We start from the raw sequence: 19,820 nt of genomic DNA, 5'->3' as shown, positions 1-19,820 counted from the left end.
CATAGTAGATATCATAGTGTGTTCTGGATGTCTTGTTGTAAAAGACATCCTTTTTTCAGCTTAGGTTTCTGGACTATCTAGTCTGACATTCTCCTTGAGGGCTATTTTTATTTAGTAGAATCCATTGTTCCTTACAACGTACATAAAGATGCAAACAGAAGCTGAGAATTTACTGACATAGGCCATACCTATTTTTTTTTCTTTAATGCTATAATAAGCAAAATGTTAGTAAACAGCATGTATAATTAAACCAAAGAAAATAAAGGGCCCAGGATATTTTAAATTACATCCTTTGATATGGTAAGTAGAACTTAAATAGAAAATGTCATCTATGACTTAGCTAAAATAAGAATCTAGGACATATACCAACAACACTTGCTTCAGTTACTAACGTCAATTTCAGATAAATCAAGTACTGCATCTTACAGATGCACAGAACAAAGGTCTGCTCAGATGAAGTGTTTGGGACTAAATTCAAAGGGGCAACTCACATTCTTCTCATTAATGACATCAGCTGCCTTGTTAATGCCATCCAGACATTTTCCAATGATTGGTATCACACGACGTTCTATGTCGGCAAAGGTACGATAACCATCTGCTAGCTTCTTGATGCGCCTCTCATCCATATCCTGCATCTTCTGAAAATGCAAATCCATTTAATATAAATGAATCTGTCATATTAAAAAGTACCTTCATTTTAAAAATAAGAAAGTTAAATAATTGATACAATTTGCTAAATATCAATATAAAAGTATCTAAACAATGCTATTTTCTTTCCTATAATGTGAAAGAGTATTAAGAAAAATGCAATCATCATGTGGTATCAGTGTTGCTTCCACAACTTAATTGTTTCAAATACTAGTGATTAATAAAATTGTTTTGACCTTCTCCATAATGACTTTTTATGACAATATCTCTACCAAAGATTGGAATTAACTAGAAATGACTGGTTTGAGTGGCTGGACCAGGCCAAGGGGTTGCCCACGTAACACCTGGCTGTGGCAGATACAGGGTTATTTCCGGAGGGTGGGACTGGACCGCGTGTCTGCCTGGGGGGTTGCAAACCGGGATCCCGAGTTGTTTCGTTGTGTACTGGGTGCAGCAATGCACTGTACCAGTGCATGCTCCCCAATTGACTTGACTTGGTTTTAGCATCCCTCCTGTGGGTTCACTCTACTGTTCATCTGAAACGTAAAGCCAGGAAGATCTTATCTGACCCATTGCACCCTACTCTGCATCTATTCAGTCTCCTTCTATATGGTAAAACCTCTTTGGTCAATTAAGACCATCACAGATTTTATAATTGTACCATTATTCACAGGTGGTGAGCTGTATGAACATTTAACCTTATAAAGTAACATGACAAACATCAAAGTGTTCTATTGTTATTCTGATTGTTTAGAGGCAAATGGAGAAGGGCAAGTGTGGATGTCTTATGTTAGTATTAATGTTCAATTCAAATGCCACATTAACTTATTTTGTTTTATTATGGAAATAAAGTAACCTTAATATATAACACAAGTTGCAGTTAATTTATTAATAGAAAGTAAACATCCTTCATTTATGGTTCTGCACCCAAAAATTCCTCTTTCAACAAAATGCCCCTGGAACACAATTGTTTTATTGCTCTGTACAGTCGGTATTGAAAGGTTTTTATTTAGCTTGCCAGAATCTACAAAATACAATTAAGCTATACTGTTTTACAATTTCACCATTACCAGAATATTACTTACATATATATACACTCATAATCTTAATCCAATTGATGGTGAGCATGATTTATACCATGGTTTAGTTCTTAGCCTTTAAACATGTTTTAAACTCAACATCTTGGCTTTAGTCTCAAAACAACATAATGCAACATCCTGAAACCAAATAAACCCATTTCAGGGGCTATAGCCTAAGAAGACCATAAAGTTGTGCCCATTGCTTACATTAAATATCTGAGGCATGTCTATGAAATAGAACTGGTTTTGGTCCTTATTATACTTCTGAAGCTGAGCTGCGTAGTCATTCTTGCATTCCTCCGCTACGTGAGCCCTCAGGTTTGCGTGCTGTTTTGCCTGAGAAAAAGAAGGAGGAAAAAAAAAATATTGTCACCAGTACAATGCTAACAGTTTCTGCTTTGTCAATGAAACACATCTTGACTGATATTTCACAACTTTCCTGTTAATTCAATTAGAGGCAAATAATACCTTCTCTACATCAGCTTTTGTGGCATTGATGTCTTGATCTATCCGCTCAGCATTTAAACCAGCTTTTTCTGCTTCTCTCCACTCCCGCTCAAACCGCCGCTTGCTCTATGGGTGAGAGAACCAAGATAACATAAAAGTGGATACACTTGTAGACATGTAAGAGGTAGGTTAAAAAATGCACCAGCCTGCTGTCTTTTTTTCAACCATACTGTAAACTAAATACTGATGTACTAGTCAGCTGAACAGCAGTAATTAATAGACAATCAATCTAATTATTGAAATGGGTTCATCCAAAACAAGTTTCTATGGTCATAATTTTGACTTGTATAGAGAACGGTGAAATTCTTAAATGTATGAATGCAAAACATCGGCATTCTCAAGCACCACAACAAGTTCAAATTTACTGTCACATGTACACAGAACAATGACATTCTTACTTGCACATCTTCTACAGACTAGTTATAGTACCATAATGCAAACAACAGATAATGAATAAAGCACCACATATAAAATATAAGAACTCACATATGTCTACATGCACACAAATACAAACACACACACACACACAACAAGCAAACATCTTAGGCAGTTTTGAAAAAATGCTGTAAAGTGTGAATGTTTTCAAAGATAATGCAATGAATAGTTTTTATTAAATCAATAAACTTTCTAGAAAATGAAATAAACAGAAGAAAAAACATCAATGAAATTAATTGTTCTGGTGTGACCACTCCACTTAGGTCCACTATCATGCTGTTTTTTGAAGGTATTCATGTAGTTCGCTGTTTCAAGCCTTTTGGAAAACTTCCCACAGTTCTTCTTTGACTGTCTTACTTACAGAGACATCTTACTTGCTTCTGTCTCTGCAAGTACTCCCAGTCTGACCTGGTGTTGTTGAGATCAGGGCTCTATGTGGGCCATACCACTTGTTGAAGGATTTTCTTGTTATACTCCAGATAGCTTTTTAGGATTCTGGCTAGTGTTTAGCATCATTGTCAGGCTACAGAATGAAGTTGGGACCAATCATGTCCCTTGGTGATGGTACTACATGAAAGATGAGAATCTGCCTGTACTTCTCAGTTTTGAGGAGCCAATAGTTAAGCACCATGAGCATGAAAAAAGAGTTATATAAATAAAATGTATTATAATTATCATTATCAATCTTGATTAAATCAACCAATTCCATTTACAAAAATGCATCCTCACACTCAGAGGGAACCTCAGTCATGCTTCATTGCTGCCTGCAGACATTCATCCATATACCATCCTCCAGTCTTTCAGTATACAAACTTCCCATTGTTAGAAACAAACTTTTAAAATTTCAACTCATCACTCCAGAGCACAAACTGCCATTCCTCAGCCCCTAGGTCCTTGACTTTTTGTTTGACAAGTTATTTCGGCTTATTTCCACCTTGGAGGAATGGCCATTTGGTCGCAACTCTTCCATGAAGACAACTTCTGATTAGACTTCACCGAATTGTAAATTGGTGTACCTGGGTTCCAGAAGTTTTCTCCAGTTCTAAGGTGATAGTGGTACTGAACATCTTCTGGTTTCAAAGGGAAGTAAGCTTGATGTATTTCTTATTTGCTGCACTCGGTTTCTGTGGCCAACCACTGTGTTTTAGTCCTTAGCATTCTGTAAACATCTGTCTCCTTGGGAGAGACCTTCATGATGCAGAATGACTACCGTCTCTCTTGCCGTTATGCTTATTTTTGCCATGATATAAGATTTGCAAGTTAAACTGCCATATCTACTGCAACTTCATATTTTTAGTATGGTTTCTCTTGCCCAGTTTTATTCCCTATAAACACAGCCTTCTATTTGAAGGGATGGGCACTGGTACAATGAATGTGACATACTTTTTAAAACTTTCAGAAAGTTTTAAAGTAAGATGTTTTGAGCAAAAGACGTCTCCACTGAGCATGCTATGGGAAATCTACACGTTTCTACAATCTCTTTGCTATGCAGGCACTGTGTTCACGTTTTACAACCTTAACCAAATAGCCATTTTTAAGCTAAAGCTAAAACGAAAACAAATCTGAATTGATTTTCTGATATTAAAAACTCTGTTACCAAAAATAAACCCTAAAGCAGAAATAATCAAAAGTTCAAAAAATTAAACTGAAACTAAACTCAATATGAAATATGATGTGAAAACAGTATACAAATAAAAATGAATTAAAAAAATGTTGCTAAAATATTCTTTACTTGCAGGTGGAATCAACAAATACAGGTAACAGTGGATAGCAACTGCTGCAAGCAAGATCCTTTAAGGCTGAACGATTTTTAAATGTAGAAAATATGCTCCTGTACAGATATCAAATTAACTTTTATATTTTAAATTATTTTGATATGTAAAAGAATAGTGGATAAGACAGTATTATGTTTGCAAGGATTTATCTAGAACACTTTCAACTAAGCTAGTGGATAAAGTCCACTGCAGGGCCCATATACATTCATGCTTAAACACACCAAGTCAATTTAGCATCTTAATGCTAAAAGAAAATATGCTGAGGAAAAGAGTCATTTTTGTATTAAATGCCTCTATTCATCAAGATTACTGTAATTCTGAGACATAGGAAGAGTATGTTACTGCGACATGTATTTTTTATTCTTGTAAATGGACATTTCAACACCTCCTTCTCACTCTTCTGAAGGACTCATTATGCAAGTTGCTGCTATTACTCATTTAGCTTTAAGGCACAGTCTGTGTTAGCACTAACATTGCATCAAAAAACCCACATACTGCCACTTACATTTTTGATGTTATTGTGTTGGGCCATTTTCATGATTAACTATATTATCAGCCAAACAACTTAACTGTTTAAAGGAATTATGCTGAGCCTAATTTGCAACCAAAAAACAACATTTATATAGATATAGGACTGAAATCTCTTACAACAAAAGAAATAACATAGTAGCCAAAAACTGTGGAAGGAGTACCAGTTCATCATGGAGAATTGTCTCTTACGCATGCACATACTCATGGCTGTTAGAGTTTAGTCAGCCTAAAATCACTCGTGATATACAATGTAGAATCTTTAGAATAAATCACAGTTCCTGGAAGAAATCTCACACAAAGATTTCACCTCCAATAATCAAATGGAGATACCTTGTCCAGGATACTGAAACACTTCAAGCTCCAGCTTCCTGTGAAGACAAAACACTATTTACAAGCAGTATATGTTCTTGGCTAATGGAATAACCATAGTAGCCACCAGCATCTGGAGCAGGTTGTTGATGCTTTATTACATGACCACAGCAATGAATAAAACAATGTATTGTGACAAAGTGTTGAGAAGCAACACTTATATGTAATGCATACTGCAACCATAATGATTTAAAGAAGCATTTATTACTGTTCAAAATTCTTTTGTTTTTGAACTTCTGAAGTCAGCTTATGTAGTAGTTGCAGCTTTCCTATTATATCGTAGCTGATATTCCCAGTACGTGACTATTGTAGGAACACAATTTTGTAATAAAGCCATCCTAGTTCACTCTCAAGATGTTTTAACTTTGAAATATACTGCCATTAATGAGTGTAACGATATACATGACTGAGTCTGAGTTGTTGAGAAAATGACGAGAAGTACAAGCAGAATGAAATTTGAAACTTGGCTGCTAGTCTGGAATTGTTCTCTGAGGAAGCAACATCAGTGTGTAGATTAGCGAGTATAGAGTATAAAAAACATGATTTCATTTTCAAACAATGTTCCGCATTTTAAAGAAAAAAACACAATACTTCACATTAGAGAAGGTCAGGTCAGTAAATTCAAATCCAGCTTAGATATAAAAATGATTTAACTTGAACCTAAACTCAACATAATGACTGGTTCAGAATGGTCAAACAAGAGCAAATTAAGCACTGAAGAAGAAAAAAAAAAAACTAAAAAATTGCTCCAGTGTGATGCCAATAGATTGTGTATGAACATACTGTATACAAAAACTGACTAATTTCACACAGCCACTGCTGCCTCGTCCTGGGATTAATTCAGCCCTGTAACATACTGTGTGACAGAGAAATAAAGATGGCAGTAACATGCACTAAATAACATGATTTATGTTATAATCAACAATTCATTTGTCTACGTGTACAAAAGGATGCGACTCCAAAGGCACTCTAAACTGAATGTAAACTACTTATTTTCCATTTTAGCCAGCAATCCTACTGTGAAGGGCAGAGGCAAGCACAAGGGGAGATGTGGTAGTAACAAAATTAAAATTAAATGTCGACAAAATGAGATGCACAAAAAAGCACCATAAGAGCCGAATTTATTGTATAACCCAACATTTATGCCAAGACAACTATTTTAACTGTACAAAGATACAGGTAAGAAGAAACCTGCGTGCAACAGTATTGTGCCCATTCAGAAAGGTGCCTTTACTGAATTTTGTATTATGCAATGAAGTGTGGATGATAAACATCAACAGTAAGCACTTTGTAAAGCTTACAGAAATACACAGTACAGATGCTTTTGTTTAATTGCACAGTTAAAAGCTGAATGTAACTGAAGCATTTTTGTTTATTCTTATTAAGCAGTCATTTTCAAATCATTGTGTATTTAAAGAGCCAGATATAATGCTCAAATAACATAATGAAGAAAATGGATGGATGGTAAATATTGCTGTAGTACAAAGAGATGGACTGCATGCATTTAAATTCAGTACTTATTCACTTATCCTTTTGTATTTTAATCAAAAAATTATTTTACTGTTAATCCCCTGGCTGCAAAACATCATATACTGCATGTTAAAGACAAATTTTATATCTTTAAACACAAAGTCTGCTTAACCTGTACTGACATCTTCTATAAAAATCTACTAAACGTCACTTGCACATATTCAACTCATTTAAACTAAGACTTCAGTAAAAGTACACTAATGTTCAAAAGTTTACAATCACCCAGATTTTTTCCATGTTTCTGATAAAAAAAAAAAAACATTTTAATTAAGTTACCATACAATTGACTTAAAGCAGGTTAGGTGGATTGGCGATTCTAAATTGGCCCTAGTGTGTGCTTGGTGTGTGGGTGTGTTTGTGTGTGTCCTGTGGTGGGTTGGCACCCTGCCCAGGATTGGTTCCTGCCTTGTGCCCTGTGTTGGCTGGGATTGGCTCCAGCAGACCCCCCGTGACCCTGTGTTCGGATTCAGCGGGTTGGAAAATGGATGGATGGATGGAATATAGCCAAGACAATATTAATGTTACAAATGGCTATTACTGCTTGCAATCATTAGTTTATGACTTAATTATTAACATTATGAATGTAAAACCTCACTTTCAACTAATTATCAGAGAAATCTTTGTAATTGAGTCAGCACAGCTTAAACTTGTTATTCTGTTTAATAAAGAAAGTAAATCATCATTCCATAGGTTGCAAGGTACTAACAACCTGAAACTTAAAAATAGCCAAAAAGAAAAAAAAAAAAGTCAGCCGATTGCTGCTTTGTAAAGTAAAGCTTATTCCATGTGACAGACTACCAAGAAACTGAAGATTTCATACAAAGGTGTTGTCCACTGCTGTCATGACAGAACATGGCAAATTGGACCAAACCAGAAAAGAGAAAGAAGTGGAAGGCCCAGATGCACAGCTGAATCTGAGTCTGTGGTATGAGAAACAGATGGCTGCTTCCTTAAATACACACTAAATACCAGTCTCTGAAACAGTGAAATGATGACTCCAGGATACTGGCAATAGTCAGTCATCTAAATTGTAATGTTTGTGTTCTTTTACTGATTTTAACCTTTACTTTTTATTTGCCAGTTTCAGATTATGGCCTTTTCTTTGAAACTCTGCCTCTAACACCCAGCATCCTAAATGGATCTCTAATAACCATTTTGCAATTTGCATTTAAACATAATCAATTAAGGATGAGCTCACAGAGATTACCATACGGACACTAGAGTAATAACTGCTGAAAATGGGGCTTTGCAGATGTTTATTAATAATAAATTACAAATAAATCATTTAAAGCAGTAATAGCCACTTGTTATTACATTAGTGATGTCTTGGCTATATTTCTACATAAATGTAATGGTACCTTGGTTAAAAAAAAAACTTTCCAAACTTTTGAACACTTATGGCAAAATGCTGTGGTTAAGGTTAATCAGAAATTTGTTAATGGATTTGACTAAACATCTATAAAATGGTTATCAACGCACAGTGGTTCATTCACCTCAACAAGGCGAGTTGGTTTCATTATGACTCAATGCCAACATACTATTACAATATATTGCAATTAAAGCTATTCCCATGGATGGAACATATTTTAAATTAAAAATATATTTTATACCTACAGTTTTATGCATTTTTTAAACTCTGAACTACCAAGACAGGAGGGCCTATAATAATATCTTCTTCACTTTCTGGACAGAAACTTTACTACTGATATTTAAAATGTAGATTCCTCTTTCATGCCACCTGCCAGCCAGCACCACCCAACAACAGGCATTACTATTTATTTCTCGAGAAACAAGTATTAAATTTCTACTTAGACTGGAAGGAAGTAAGTGCCAAATGTTCAGCTACAGCAGATTTTTACATGGAATGTGATGAGGTGTATAAAATTTGCCTTTACAAAAAATCAGTCCAAATTAATTCCAGTATTTTGTATATTTTTAACATTTAGTAGGTGAGATGGTATAAAAAACAATAATGGTTTTAAATAATAACAACATTATTCTGAAACCCACTTAATGTTACACCCTTTGTGATGACAGAAGGGGGAAGAGCTGTCTTTAAGATGTGCCACCTTCAATACCAGTGAACAGAGAACACCAAGAACTAGACTAATGGTCCTTCTAAAAAAACAAAGGGCCATTCCAGACCATGGAAGGAATATCAGTGTTTGGATGGAAGTATCCCTAAAACAGAATTTAAATTAGCATAATAACCAAAGGCACTTCGAATTTGCAGTTGGGATATGAGTTGGAGTAAAGATTCATGGGGATGAGGAAAAGAAACCATAACTTAAAAGAGGAGATATTCAAAGAAAGTGTTTTACAGTAATATGAAGATGAAATAGGACAGGCCACATTATCAAGCTGACAAAGGCTTAATACAAGTGAATGTAGCACCAAAAATGGCTCTTTTGTCCTCCATTTATTTGGTACTTTTTAGTTCTTCAATTTTCAACACTTTCTTGAGCTTCTTTATTTATTGAAGTATTTTTTTTTTATATTTCGGCCTTTTAGCATCATTGTACGTAAGAATAGTGAGCACAAGAGCAAACCCCTTCTCTTTATAATACATAAACATGAATAAAATTTAACTGAAAGCTACACACTTTAAACAGCACTTAAATGAAATATTTCCAAAGTGTGAACTCTAGGAAAAAGAAAGGATACCAGAAAAAGGCCCAAGAACAGACTAGGTTCTCTAGACCTGCCATGGCAGACATTTAACTGGAACTATTTTTTTTTAATTGTAGATTTTGTGCCTTTAATTAAGTTATTTGTACACTCTTTCTCACTGTCATATTTAAATAATAATTCCACAGGCATTTAGGCATTTGCATTTTCAAATTAAATTTTTTGAAGTGTTAGGCATATTAAAGCCTGGTATATTTGCTTTTCTGAAAAGAATTCTTTATTTCAAAGTAAATCTACTATATAATAAAACACTACGGTATATGTAGCGACATGGTGACATGTGACATGTTTGGTAACATGTTTGAAAGAGGAAGTGCTACACATGAGAGGTTGAGACACAAAAGGAGGAGTAAATGTGTAATAGACACAATGAGAGTTGCCTTCAAAGATGTAAACAAGCAGTAAACAAGGTGCCTCTAAATGAGATGTTCAAACATACAAGGATACAGAGGAAAGGTGTATGAGGAATGCTGAGGGTAGGAGTACAGCAAGAGATATCAAATACATCTGTTCTACTACCAGTCTTCAACAGGTAACATGGCTAATATTTTATAAAGCCGCAGTTTAATTTTTTTAGGGCAGATGCTGAGTTTTGTCGACACAAGGGGTTGAGGGCATCTGGGGCAAAGGCTCATAAAACCTGTAAACGTTGATAAAATTCATCATTACGTTATACGTAGACGCTCTGCTAGGAGGACTGTTAGACTCACTGATGTTGAATCTATGCATGTGTGTGATAGCACTGAAGTAAACAATGTCTAGAATGGCATCGACATTGGGCGAGAAAGCAAAGCAAATGCGCAAAGCAAAATACTCAATGCATATTATTTATTTATTTTTTGCGTATTATTGCTGAATCTGACTCCGACTTAATAAACTCCAATTTTGATGCAAGTAATCTGGAAAATGTATTAATGTAGCAGGTACCTGCATCAGCTGATCTGTCCCCAGCTGATTGTTCAGCTGACACGCCTATGGCAATGTTCGCCTCTGAGGACTACACAAACATTTATCAAACTCCCAATTTTGATGCAAACAATCTGGAAATCAAAAACACAAGACATGTACACCTCCATCAGCTGATCAGTCTCCAGCTGATCATAGTGCTGAAAAAGCTCGTGTAGCTGATGTGCTTATGGCAACGTTCACCCTGGAAGGACTACACAGACATAGATCCATGAGAAGCAAGCTGACAAGTTGACTTCATCAAATGACATGGCATGCTATTGGACACTACGGATTACCAGCCCCTTGACTACTCCAAGCTGCTATTTTCCCCGGAAAGTGCCTTTCAGCTTATGAGTGAAGAGACAAACAGGTATGCAATATGTATGTAATAAGTATGTGAATTTACATACTGATGAGGCTCATGGAACATAAACAGAGTGACATTTGTCATAAATAAGTATTTTATGTTGATTCACATGTGAAACCATTGCTTTCTGTGCTTTTTGGAAAGTTTTTTTGGAAAAATATTCAGCATTGGGACAAAAGGAAAAAAAAAAAAAAGCCCTGAAAGAGTTAATGATGAACACAGAGATGAATGGTGGGCTTCTCTGTATTCAACAAACTAATTAAAAAGGCAGTCTAAGCTATGGGAGGTACGCTGGACCTGCTGGAGGCAGTAGTGATGAATCAAAACCAAACAGTGCCACTATAAACAATGCCATCTATGAGACACTATCACCAAGTACTTTCCAAGAAACGCTATTGGGGCTCCTTCCATCTACCACAATGCACCTTTATAATGCTTCACTGTGACCGCTCCTTTCATGTTTATCCAAGTCAGATGTTTTCTTTCAGTTTAGTAATTCTGGCATGTATTTGAGGATGTTGTTTATACAATAATATTTATTTTGCTACTGTAATAAGCTATTTTTTTCCCCTTGGGACAAATAAAGCGCTATTTAGTTATATATTTTAATGTTCAAGACAAGAGTGGAGTTCTTGTTGCATCATTCTGGAATCCACTTGCATGTCTTATCATACAGGCTTTGTAGGCAACTCAATGCAAAGATGTCAGTGAACCTAAAATTTCTAGGTTGGCACATATTAGCACTTCTATCTAAATATGAGAAACGTTTGCTGGGATAAAACATGCTTACATTGTCAAGTAGCTTGTAACTAGATTCCAGGAGCTGTTGTGACTTTCTGCCGTCAAGTAAGTGCTGCAAAAAAATAGTAAATATTATTAAAATACTATACTTTCACCTACCAGAAAAATCATACATAATCATTTACAACATGATTGTGTAATAATAAAACTTCAAATAGCATCTGATAGTTACAATATATATATAAAGTATTTCAGTTAGCAGTAAAAGAGAACACAAAGTTATAACATAAATGATGATTTGGTGCTATTGTTATGGTAACCCTAAAGTAGTGTAATCAGGTTCCACTATTCCTATGTGGTATATGTAGATTAAAAGACATTAATTACTAAATGTTTCCGCAATACAAAATGAATTCAGCTCACTGCTAACATATTGTTAACGTAAGCCGTCTACTGAGAGCTTTTACAGATGCTTACTTGAATACTTCAGTGTCGCATTCCAAAACTAGTTATGAAAATATGTCATGAGAAATGATTTGTGAAATTTACAGAGATGTTTAGAATTAGTTTTAATTTAGAGGGACCATTCAAAGCTTCAAATTTTTATATGCCAACCATATTAGAAAACAAAGAACCATGCTTAATTTTGAATATTGTATGAAATTAAAAAATAAATGAAATAAAGATCACTTGGCACATATGCTTACTTCATAGTGCACACTCACTAAACAAATCAAGAAAGACCCAAGGATAAGAAGTAAAATGACATGGTTGCTATGCTACTCTAGAAAACATTAAAGTACCGTGTCTAACATTTGTGACCATATATCAAATTTGTCATACACTGCCAAATAGCAGGGAAATTTCAAAATCTGGTACAGAGTGAAGCGACAATATGTAGCTTAAGTGTGTATGAGACAACAGAAACTGAATTAATATATAAAGGGTGAGCTACTCATCAAGAAGTAAAAATATTTAGGACTGAAAGAAAAAAAAAAAAAGTAAGTTGTATAGGAATCTAAGAGAAAACAGGGCTTATGTCAGCCAAGCTCAACACAAGCAAACAAAGTGCAGAGAAAATACACTATGTGGCCAAAAGTACGTGGACACTCCACCACAATATTCAGTTCAGGTATTTCAGCTGTACCCAGTGTGAAAATGTGCATAAAAATCAAGAAAACAGCCATACAATCACCATTTCAAAGCATTGGAAATAAATTGGGTCATACTGAAGAGCTCAGTGGCTTTAAATGTGGCACTGTCATAGGATGCCATGTTTGCCACAAGTATGTGATATTTCTGCTCTGCTAGATTATGGAGAAGTGGCAGCACTGAAGAGCAACAACAACTCTGACACAAAGTGGGACCACTGTGTGCTGAAGCACATGGCACATAAAAATTGCCAACCATCTGTGCCATCACTCATAACATACTTCTAAACTGCATCTGGAATCAACATCACTATATAAACTGTGCATTGGAAGCTTCATGAAGTGGGTTTCTAGGGCCGAACACCTGTACAAAAAACTATCATCACTATATACAATGGCAAGTGGATGGCAGGAGTGGTGTAAAGTATGCTGCCATTGAAGTAGTGGAAACGTGCTCTCTGGGCTCAATCAGCAGTATTATAGATGATTCTGGGTTTGATGGATACCAGTAGAATACTACCTATCGACTACATAGTGCCTACTTTAACATTTGGTGGAAAAGGGATAATGGCCGAGGCCCCTGGATTCCAGTGAAGAGTTCTGTTAATGTTACGGCCCATGGCTTTGGAATGGGGTGTTTTGCCAAAACATTTTTAAGCAATCCAAGGGGCTGATGCACAAGGCCCAAGCCACACTGGAGAGGCACATAAAATAAAAGTGAAAGAATGAATACTTATGTAATCAGTATATTTTAAACTATAAGCTGTGTTGACAGTAGACACAGTCCTTTTATCTGTTTAGGTGTAACAACTAATCATTATAGAATTTTACACTGTTCTAATTACGCTTGACACATAAACAAGTGAAATTCACAAGGGAAGAAAGTACAACATGCATAATGTAAATTATCAGGCTTCAACAAATGTGAAAATACCTTAATATTATAATATCACAAGCGTATTTTCCATCTACAGTGTCTTTCACAAAGAGATCAGAAAATTGTGAATGGAGCTGCTTAGAAGTCATAAAGGAATTCATAGCTGTGTGGATAACCTTCTAGTTTTCAACAATTAATCTCAAAACCAAAAGCTTAAAGTGCAAATTATACCAAATTCAACTATGTGTTTAAATTAATTTTATTTTTTATCTTTTAACACCCTGAAATTAAAAAGGAGTAGATGACTTAACCCTTCTTTTTCAGTTTTTGAAAATCTTTTCTCTAGTGCCAATATCTGAACCATCAGAGTTTTTTTAAAAAATAAATGATGTCCATTTGTAGATCTATTAAACTTGTATTTTAGCAACAAAAAGGTTTTTTAAACTAGTGGTAATAAATCAAGATGAGATAGTAACAATGTTTCATTGAGCTGCATATGGCACATCAAAAATGACCGGAGTTGCTGGATGCCATCTCCTCACCGATTTCCGCTCGTGTTTAATGTCTTGTGAGTACTTAGTCAGCTCTATGCATATGTTCATCATCATGTTCTCAGCAATGACCTCTCGCTGCCCAGCATAGTCATTCATCTCATTAAGGATGTCCAAAAAGGATTGATAGTGTGTGTACCTTAAAAAGAAAAATACACAAGAAGAAAATGATTGTGGGCAAAAGCAATACATGTAAGAATCCAGTATTCTGTCAATATAAACATGTCATACAAGAATAATTAATTTTTTATCTTTAAAATCAATATTAAAATAATTGACATCTAATGAAAAAACTAAACTAAACATTCATAATACATAATTGTACACATGATGGGTCAATAGTACTGACATGCTATTTAATTACTATTTTGTGGCAAATAACATCATGTCTATTTAAGAACGGACTAGTTTGCAAATTACTAACATCGACTTCATTTTTCCAGTAGCCTCTAATACATTCTGTAATTAAAGGCCACATATGTGCAGTGCTTACAAGAAGTATACAGTCCCCTTTAACAGTTTTCATATATTCTACGATGCAAAAAATAATTATTCTTGTGCCAATATGGATTTTTATAGAAAACTCTTATGCTTAAGATAGAAACGTTTTGAAAGAGAAAATTAGTGTAAGACAGACTAGAAAAAATTTTATTTCTCTTTAATTTAATTCAAATATAAAAGGACAATAGGCACTCATTTTACTGTATAAGCAGACTTAAATCTCTTAGATGTAGAAAAAAGAAAAACTAGCCTGTGTACAAGAAAACCTCAAATAACGCCCCAAAACCAGACAGCTGATTAGCATACTTTCATTCTCTTTTTTTATATTACATAACTGCTAAAACATTGGTGGATAAATCCTTTCCTTTTCAAATGACTATAGCACAAGTGAAAATGTCATAACTAAACTAATATTTTAGAACTGGAAGCTAAAGTTGTGGTCATGTTTAATTTTTACTTTGTAGGTTAAAAAGTATTACCTTTAAGGTCAAGTGTAATTGGTTCAAAGTTCAAAGCTCAGATCTAACAGGGAAGTTAAAGAATGAACACTTATGTTCATAATAACTTTAAATTGTGTAAAATGGGTTCCTAAAATAATGTTCTTTATTAAAATAGTGTTAAAATAACTAGATATTAAAATATCTGTCCACTTGATCACAATCCTTTTACCTTTTTGCCACATGGATACTGCACCCCACTGCGGCGTTACCCGACTGACGTCATCAGGCATATCACGCCGGTTCGGTTGTGTAGTGTCATTCACTATCTGGGTCAATGTCTGATGACCAAATCACACTGTCAACACTATTGCTTAATACAACTAATGGTTTGGTTTCAGATTGCTCTAAAATGTTACACACCATTTTGATTTAGTTGAAGTCTCCACCCCACTCATGAATATTGATGTTACCTTAGAGCATGTGTGTCAAACTCAAGGCCCGCGGGCCAAATCCGGCCCGGCGTGTAATTATATCCGGCCCGCGAGATCATTTTATATATTATTGTTATTAATGGCCCAGCGATATGAAGCGCTGGTAACACAATAAACTACAGATCCCATAATGCAGCGCTTCAGCTGCCTTGCCGAACACTTCCTGCGTTAATCAAGTCTAGCTTATGATGCTGCAAGTTATTGCGAAGCTAGCCCTCACGATGCCGAAGAGAAAAGTTGATTCTGAAAACAGAGCCTTTAAAAACCAATGGGAAGCTGAGTATATGTTTACTGACATTGCCGGTAAACCCGTGTGTCTCATTTGTGGAGCTAATGTGGCTGAAATTAAAGAATTTAATCTAAGACGGCACTATGAGACAAAACATCAGGATAACCTGAAAGACCTGAATGAAAAGCAGAAGATACAGAAAGCAAAAGAGTTAAAGAAGAATCTGACACTTCAGCAGACTTTTTTACCCGTGCAAAATCACAAAGTGAAGCTGCTGTGAAAGCAAGTTTTATCGTGGCAGAGGAGATCGCCAAATCAGCCAGGCCATTTACCGAGGGAGAATTTCTGAAGAGCTGCATGATCAAGGTGTTTGACATCTTATGTCCAGACAAAAAGCAGATGCTGGCAAATGTTAGCCTGAGTAGAAATACGATTGCTGATCGAGTTTGTGAGATGTCCACTGATTTAAGAACACAGTTGAGTGAAAGAAGCGAAGACTTCATTGCATACTCTCTTGCTGTGGATGAAAGTACTGACATGACTGATACTGCACAGCTGGCCATCTTCATCCGTGGAGTGGACTCCAATTTGCGCGTTACAGAGGAAATAATGGACATTAACTCAATGCACGGGACAATGACTGGAAAAGACATTTTTGAAAATGTATGTCAAAGTATAACCGACATGAAACTGCCCTGGGACAAACTTATTGCACTTACAACTGATGGAGTACCATCTATGTGTAGTGAAAAAAGTGGACTAGTGGGAAGGATGCGAGTAAAGATGCAGGAGGAGAACCATACTGGTGAGTTAACGACATATCACTGCATCATACACCAGGAAGCACTATGTGGCAAAGTCCTGAAGATGGACAATGTAATGAGCACTGTAACACAAACCGTAAACTTTATCCGAGCTAAAGGTTTAAATCACCGGCAATTTCAGTCCTTTATGCGGGAGATAGATTCAGAGTTTGTTGACATTCCTTATCATACAGAGGTGCGTTGGCTAAGTCGGGGAAAAGTTATCAACAGATTTTTGAGCTCAGCAACGAAATCTGTCAGTTCATGGACAGTAAAGGAAAAGACTCCACCAATTTTACGGATGAAAAGTGGAAATGCGAGTTGGCATTTCTGGCTGACATAACAGCTCATCTCAACGCCTTAAACCTCCAGCTCCAGGGACGTGACCACATGATCACTGACATGTATGATGCAGTGAAGGCATTTCAAGTGAAGATGCTTTTATGGGAGACACAAATGCACCAGTGCAACTTGCCCCATTTTCCCTGTTGCCAAGTAATGTTGAACCAAGTCGGCACAACGGTGTTCCCAAATACGCACTTTGCTGATAAACTGAGCACACTGCGCACTGAGTTTCGCACAGTGCTTTGGTGACTTTGAAGAACAAAAAAAGAATTTTGAGTTGCTTTGGAACCCATTTGCCATCGATGTGGAAACTGCACCTGTGCAAATTCAGATGGAGCTGATTGAGCTGCAGTGTAATGGCACACTGAAGGCAAAGTACGATACTGCAGGGCCCGCACAGTTTATTCACTCCATTCCCGCAGAAATGCTCCAGCTCTGTCTACATGCGGCTCGAACCTTGTGCATGTTTGGTAGCACATATCTGTGTGAGAAGCTCTTCTCAGTGATGAAGACTAACAAAACAGCACACAGGAGTCATCTCACTGATGAGCACCTGCAGTCCATCCTGATAATCTCCACAACACAGAACCTCACACCAAAAAAAGATGCCAGGCGTCCAGCTCTGATAAAATGACATAACAGCAAAGACAACTGAATGATTTGATTTGTTATTGCTGAAAAGCACAAATTTTATTTATATTTCCTGGTTTTGTTATGCAGCATGTTCATATTTTGAATTTGCATAATTTTGACAGGATATATTTTTATGGAGAGCAAAATCTTTTGGGATATTTAAAATTTAAGTTAATTTTTTATATAAAATGACATAAGAGTAAAGCAATTTGAATGTTTGTTCTTTTAACGTTTACTTGATTTCTAACTTGTATAATTTAGACAGGATATATTTTTATGGAGAGCAAAATATTATAAGTTATTTAAGGTTTGAGTTGATTTATTCCGGAATAATATTCCTGTCTGTTTTTATTCATATTTATGTTCAAAAAAGTTAAGTTTTAAAAGTTTAGTTTTAGTGTGTTCAATAAATGTTTATCCTGTTCGGCCCACGACCTAAAGTGTGTTTTGGATTTTGGCCCCCTGTGCAATTGACTTTGACACCCCTGCCTTAGAGTGTGAAAACACTTAGAATTATTCATGATTTTTTGCAGCATGATGTTACTTCATCCACTAGATGGCAGCAGAACACTTTCCTGTGAGTAATTTGAGCTTTACACTATAAAGTAGATCATTAAACATCACCCCAAGTCTGACTTGAGGTTAACTGTAATAACAAACAATTCCGAGCCCAAGTCATGATTTGGGTTAGCACCATGAAGGTTAAGGTGATTAATTAGTAATACCATAGAAAACCTACTTCACGATGCAAATTTAAATCAAATTGGTCAAGACCCTAATTTATTCATCAGGTACCAGATAGGATAAATATTAAACACACAGACAGAACTTTTGTCCCCAGGAGTAAATTTGGTTTTTTACAGAAGCTCTTTAAATAAACAATAGGTAGATAAGTAAATAAATAAATAAGTACACTCACACACACAGTTTGGTCTGAACATACACCAGAATGACTATAAAGGAAGAAAATAATAAAAAAAGTTAAAGAAAAGAATAAAGTTCTGACTTGGCCGTCAGTCACAGCGAGGCATTATGTAGACTTTTTGTTGGTATAAATGAGCCCCCTTAGCGTTTCTGGACAGACTTCTACTAAATGTTGTGTTGGCTGAAAGTCCTCAGTGTTGGTGTGTCATAGAGAGGATGTGCAGTATTATCCATAATGGCACTTAGTTTTGTCTTCATTCTTTCCTTTGCTACGACCACCAGGGGGTCCAGTGTGCATCCCTAAACTGAGCTTGCTATTTTAATTAGCCCAGTGATGTTACCAGTCTAGCATACTACCGTGTAGGAAATTACACTGGTCATGACAGAGGTATCAAAGATGTGAAGGATGTCACTTCCTACATTAAAAGAATGCAGTCTACTATGGGGAAAAAAAAGCCTGCTCTGTCCTTTCTTATATAGTTCCTCAGTGATCCGAGACCAGTACATCCTATCATTAATGTGAACTCACAAGTACTTTTAGGAGTGGACTGCCTCAACATCCACTCCTTGAATAGTGACTAGACATAAAGCCTCTTTAATGTTGTAGCAGTGTTACCATGGGAAGAACTCCATTTCCCAGCAGCCCAAGGGGGTTTACCCACATAGCATAACTGGAACGGAAGTAGGGGCTGCTGGGGCCAAAAGAGGCCAGTGGGAAAGTTGAAAAGGGGGTGCTGATGGAGCAATGGGAGGCAGTGCTTTTGTGTATCCTGTCCAACGTATCATCTAAAATGTCAATTGTGCCCTGGATTGTTTACCGTTAGGATGAATGGACTGTCTCGTGACTGCCTGTCGTGTGTATAGTGATGGATTCATTGTCGTGCATCTTCAAAAGGAGCGCTCCTGGAAATTTCACCCATTGACGCTCAGGACTACCGGTAGGACTGTTTCACTCATTTTCTACGGAAGCTGTTCTCTGGATTCTCATTTTCACACCATACCATTCCACCCGATTTGGCTGTATTGGACTGTATCAGGACGTTGTCGTGAGTGTTTATTGTTGTGGTTCATTGTTATGTTACAACTGTGTCACCATATGGGAAAAGGGAGGATTGTCTGATTGTGGTTGTTGTGCTCCAAAATTAACCAGGATAGATTATCTATTATGTTCTAAGTGGGCTAATGGTCATTTCACTGTAGACCGTGCTTGATAGAATTTCTTTGTGGACCATCAAGATGACATCCTCACTAAATGTG

The 19,820-nt window shown here is 36.2% G+C and overlaps 1 protein-coding gene and 1 long non-coding RNA gene across 3 annotated transcripts in view; one reads left to right on the top strand and one right to left on the bottom strand.

Moving 5' to 3' along the window:
* Positions 1-19,820, bottom strand: part of LOC114668043 (cdc42-interacting protein 4 homolog) — a 182,459-nt gene that overhangs the window by 30,219 nt on the left and 132,420 nt on the right. For both annotated transcript variants that reach the window (XM_028823648.2, XM_051920898.1), the window contains exons 4-8: positions 14,189-14,336; positions 11,668-11,730; positions 2,196-2,300; positions 1,935-2,063; positions 492-638 (exon numbers count right to left, since the gene is read on the bottom strand). In XM_028823648.2, the coding sequence (XP_028679481.1) occupies positions 492-638; positions 1,935-2,063; positions 2,196-2,300; positions 11,668-11,730; positions 14,189-14,336 (592 nt within the window). The remainder of the gene's footprint in view (positions 1-491; positions 639-1,934; positions 2,064-2,195; positions 2,301-11,667; positions 11,731-14,188; positions 14,337-19,820) is intronic.
* Positions 15,646-18,002, top strand: LOC114668045 (uncharacterized). Its single transcript, XR_007933820.1, has 3 exons — positions 15,646-16,134; positions 17,092-17,620; positions 17,779-18,002. It is a non-coding gene; the product is annotated as an uncharacterized LOC114668045 (long non-coding RNA).

This window comes from Erpetoichthys calabaricus, chromosome 17 (genome assembly GCF_900747795.2).
Source record: "Erpetoichthys calabaricus chromosome 17, fErpCal1.3, whole genome shotgun sequence".
In the NCBI taxonomy this organism is placed as follows: Eukaryota; Metazoa; Chordata; class Cladistia; order Polypteriformes; family Polypteridae; genus Erpetoichthys; species Erpetoichthys calabaricus.
The sequence above is the reverse complement of the archived record's forward strand: the minus strand, read 5'-3'. Positions and strand labels throughout refer to the sequence as shown.